This window comes from Cajanus cajan, chromosome 8 (genome assembly GCF_000230855.2).
Source record: "Cajanus cajan strain Asha chromosome 8, NIPB_CcT2T_4, whole genome shotgun sequence".
Taxonomy (NCBI): Eukaryota; Viridiplantae; Streptophyta; class Magnoliopsida; order Fabales; family Fabaceae; genus Cajanus; species Cajanus cajan.
Genome location: NC_138524.1, coordinates 14,034,884 through 14,039,731, shown reverse-complemented (window position 1 = coordinate 14,039,731; position 4,848 = coordinate 14,034,884). Strand labels below are relative to the sequence as shown.

Sequence of the window (4,848 nt, the reverse complement as noted above, 5' to 3'; positions counted from 1 at the left end):
AGCTCAGTTTGGTATTCATTGTGTTGATGGTTGGGTTTTTCGTCATGTTTATCAGGTTCTGTGGAGGGCCAATTGCTGACTATGAGTGGCTTTGTTGTTGGAAAAAAACCTGTTCGTGTTGTTGTGACTATTTGGGTTGCAACTGTGTGGAGTTTGTGGCTACACCAAAATAAAATGGTTTTCAATAATAGAGTGTGTGATGCACTTGAAGTAATTGAATCTGCTAAATATAGAGCATGGAAGTGGTTGACAGCAGGAATGAGTCATGGGAGCATTTCGTTAGTAAATTGGCTTAATGAATCATACCATTATTTTTCAAGTTTTTTGTAATTTATAATGGTGAAAGTTTTCTTGTATTCTCGTTTCTTGTTTCTTAAATAAAACTATTTAATTATAAAAAAAAAAAGTGAGATAAATGATGATGTGATATAATTTGTCATTTTAAAAGTCAAATGACATATTAATTATTAATATATTATATCAATGATCAATTATTGATGTTAAACAATTAATTAATGATATAATAAAATTTAAAAAATTTAAAAATTAGGTGACAAAATAAAAAAATCCAATGTTCAAAAAATTATTTTTCCATGTGGCATCATCCCATCAATTATATACACAAAGGGCATCCAAACTCCTTAATCACAATATACACCAAAATAATATCCTTTAAATAAAAAAAAAATTAGCCGACAAAATTTGTAAAATTGTATTGATTGTTGAACTACTAATCTTGACCATTCATATGCCTTCTTTCTATATTTAAATGAAATATAAAAATTAAATGGAAATATAGTTATTGATCTATACATTCTATTTACGAATTTACATAATTTTATCCATTCGAGTTCCTAATTTTGTTTGGACGCGCCAATTACCGTAAAGACCGTTCATTTCTTCTTTGTTGCAAAGCCACACACACCACTAAGTGTATCAACATTAGCTCATGCAAAATGTGGATATATATTGATTTAGCAGTATTTGAGTATGTACAAGATAATTTTGTATTTTAATTATATAACAAAAATTTATAATAAATAATAATTTTGAATATATAAATTATATTATAATTTAAATTGGTAGTAATTAAATAATTTTATTATATAAATCATATTTTTTTATTGATGATAAATAATTTATATAATGCTACCAAGTTATTTTCATTTTATTTTTAAAATATTAAAATTTAATTTGAATTTATATATATATTAAAAGAGATAAAAGGTGGGAACAAATCTCTAAAAATATTCTCAACGAAAAAAAATAATTAGAAATACATTCGTTGAACAATAATTTCTAAAAATTATTATTAAAATAATTATTTTTATTTATATATAAATAATTTCTGAGCATTATGAAAAAGGTATGTAGTCTATAATCAATATTTTCTACACATTTAACTTTTGAACTGCATAATGCTTCTTTCTATATTAAAATAAAAATATAAAAATTAAATTGAAATTTGGGTATATCTAAGCATTCTATTTACTAATTTACTTCACTTTGCCCATTCGAGTGATCTATTCCTTGTTTGTGTTTGAACGTGCCAATTCCTGCATTCTTTGGCATAGCCAGATTGGAAGTTTGAAGTAACAATTATTTATAACCAACACAAATAGTACACAATATTTATTATAACCCAAAAGCTGAAAGTTTACTAGTTCAATGCTATATTAATTGCACAGTTTCACAAAAGACTACCACCACTTATCTTCTTCAATGTAAATTGAAGCTTTTTACAGCCACTGCAATTTATGTAAATCATGTACGATATATCATCAAACTCAACAACTATCACTGGTACAAGTCAAACCACCTCCCTCAACAATCTCTTGAAGCTTCATGCAGAAGTTGTCAACATAAGAGGACTCCAAATCCTTGTCAAGCAGTAAATCCCTGAGCCTACTATGATTTTCCCTAACTTTCTTGCTAATTTCATTCTCATCATCCATCACAATGCTCACAGCTTTGCACACACTCTCCTTGCAGTACACCCCCTCCTCATCTTTCTCCACTTCCACACCAACCTCCAAGTTGTTCCCCATCATCCTTGCATTCAGAATCTGGTCCCCAACATTAGGCAACAACACAAGCTGGCACTTATTCACCAATGCCTCAGACAGTGACCCTGATCCACAATGAGTAATGAAGCACCCCACAGAAGGGTGTGCCAGAATCAGCTGCTGCAGAACCCACCCTCCCCACACAAACCCTCTCCCTTCAACCCTCTCTTGAAACCCCTCAGGCATTGCCTCCTCCACTGTCTCAAACCCTAGTGGGGCCTTCAAAGCAGCCAAAAAAGGCTTGTTGGTAATCTCAAGCCCTAACAACAACTCATGAAACTGGTTTGGCCTCAAAGTGCACTCACTCCCAAAGCAGCAATAAACCACTGAGCCAGCCTCAAACCCTCCAAGCCACGTCTCAAACTTCTCCTCCAATTGAGAAGTTGGTGGGTCCAGAATAACGGGACCAGTGCAAAGCACAGGCTTGTTGAACTGCTTCCCAATGTAATCAAGATAAGGCCCTTCAACTTCCCTACAAGTCCTGTAAGCCAACACATCAGCCTCATTCATAGCAATGAACTGGCGATCATAGAAAAGAACATCACTCCCAAACGTTTCCTTTCTCTTCCCAGCAAAGGCACGTGCCTCGTGTGAGAAAAGCTTGATGGAGGAATCAGGGTACCCTTCGGGGGGTTCCATGAGGTCACTCTCAGAAAGTTGTGTCCCATGATAGTATCTCACAGGTGGGAGAGTGTAACCCACCATGACAGAGCTAGCAGTGCAATAGTGCACACCTTTGATGCCTAAACTCTTGGCTAGCTTTGGCATCCAGTGTGTGAAGTCGTAGAAGACAAGATGGGGTTTGAGATCACTAAGGAGGGTTTCTAGGTCGTGTTGTGTTAAGTCCATGGCTGTCATGATGTGGGTATGAAGAGGGTATGAGACATCTGCGGTGGTTTGTGCATCATGGGGAAGCCCTTCAACGTGGGAAACAGTGATGGGAACAAAGGTGATAAGGTTTGGGTGAAGGTTGAAGGGTTCTAACTTGGCTTGTGCCTTTGAGGGGGTGATGAAGGAGATTCTGTGACCCCTTTTGGCTAGCTTGTTGCAGAGGTGGAGGAACGCGGTTTGGTGACCCATGGCCAACCATGGGTACATTGCTATGTGCAGAGGACGCGATTCCATGGCGAATTCGAATGAGAAAGTGAAGAGAAAATTGCAAAGGGAGATGGAGATGGTAAACAGAGAGAGTCACGCAGATCCTAGAGTCACGGAGATGCTAGAATCACGGAAATCCTTCGGTTGTGGTTTTCTATTTCTTGGTGGAAACTGTTTGAGGGCTACGAGGGGTACTATAATACTTGTTTGTAGAAAAAACTAAGAGAGACGAGTAACACTAAAATTGTGGGTGATCGTAGTAACTCACTGTAATTTTTATTGAATAAGAGATGGCCTTTAAATAGCCATTGTACAACGTACTGAATTAACAAGAAGATAATAAAATATCTTATCAAATCAAAACTTACCAAAAAACTATCTTATCTAATCTGAAACAAAATAACTCAAAATCAAATAATTCCAGATAACTAAATCGGATATCCCGGATATCTTGGATATCTCGAATATCTCGGATATCTCGGATATCTCGGATATCTCTAGAAATTTAAGATTATCCAACAAAACTCCCCCATAATCTTAAATTTCTCCTTCTTCTTTCATTCCGAGTAACTTCCTTAACTTCTTAAATGTTGTTGTCGGCAATGGTTTTGTAAAGATATCAGCTACCTGCTCTTTACTTCCTACGTGTTCGAGCTCCACGCTTCCTTCTTTCACCTTTTCCCTGATGAAATGAAATCGGACGTCGATGTGCTTGCTTCTTTCGTGATTGATTGGATTCTTGGCTAGCTCGATTGCCGACCTGTTGTCTACTCGGATCAACACTTTCTCAGCTTTCATAATCTCCAGCTTGCATAGCAAGTTTCTAAGCCAAACTGCATGTTGGACACTCCAAGATGCTGCTACATACTCGGCTTCACACGTTGAAAGAGCTACGATTGGTTGTTTCTTTGATAGCCAAGTGAAAGCCGAGTTTCCCATGAAGAATACGTACCCAGCTGTGCTTTTCCGATCATCCACATCTCCACACCAATCACTGTCCGAGTATCCAATAAGTTGGTAGTTGTCCGACTTAGTGAAATACAGTCCAAGTGACATCGTCCCCTTCACATACCTTAGTATCCTCTTCAATGCTTTCCAATGTGAATGCCTCGGATCCTCCATAAAGCGGCTTGCAATTCCCACACTAAGCATCAGATCGGGTCTTGTACTTGTCAAATACCTTAGACTTCCGATTAGGCTTCGGTACCTGCTTGCATCAACTTTTTCAGCTTCTTCATTTTTAGATAACTTCGTTCTAGGTTCCATGGGAGTAGAAACTGGATTGCAACTCAGCATTTTTGCCTTGCTCAAAATCTCCTCGGCATACCTCTTTTGGGACACAAAAATACCTGTTGTTCTTTGGTCTACCTCTAAGCCCAGAAAGTACTTCATGATGCCCAAGTCGGTCATCTCAAACTCCCTCTTCATTACTTCTTTAAATTCCTCAACCAGCTCAGCTTTGCTTCCCATGAATATCAAGTCATCCACGTATAGAGCAATGAACAATATATCTTCTTTGTACTTCTTTAAATAGAGAGCATGCTCATACGGACATTGTTCATAACCATTTCTCTTGAAATAGGTGTCTATTCTCTCATTCCATGCTCGAGGAGCTTGCTTCAAACCGTACAAAGCCTTTTTGAGCTTCAGTACCTTCTTCTCTTCACCTCTCCTCATGTACCCT

At 37.1% G+C, this 4,848-nt stretch overlaps 1 protein-coding gene across 1 annotated transcript; it reads right to left on the bottom strand.

Annotated features, from left to right (window-relative positions):
• Positions 1-1,631: 1,631 nt before the first annotated feature.
• Positions 1,632-3,334, bottom strand: LOC109805705 (UDP-glycosyltransferase 79B30). Its single transcript, XM_020367880.3, has one exon. It carries the CDS (start codon positions 3,189-3,191, stop codon positions 1,788-1,790), a length of 1,404 nt encoding a protein of 467 aa, XP_020223469.1. The 5' UTR covers positions 3,192-3,334; the 3' UTR covers positions 1,632-1,787.
• Positions 3,335-4,848: the final 1,514 nt, after the last annotated feature.

Coding starts and splice junctions, on each gene's coding strand:
- LOC109805705 (XM_020367880.3), bottom strand. CDS start 3,191: ATGGAATCGCGTCCTCTGCACATAGCAATGTACCCATGGTTGGCCATG.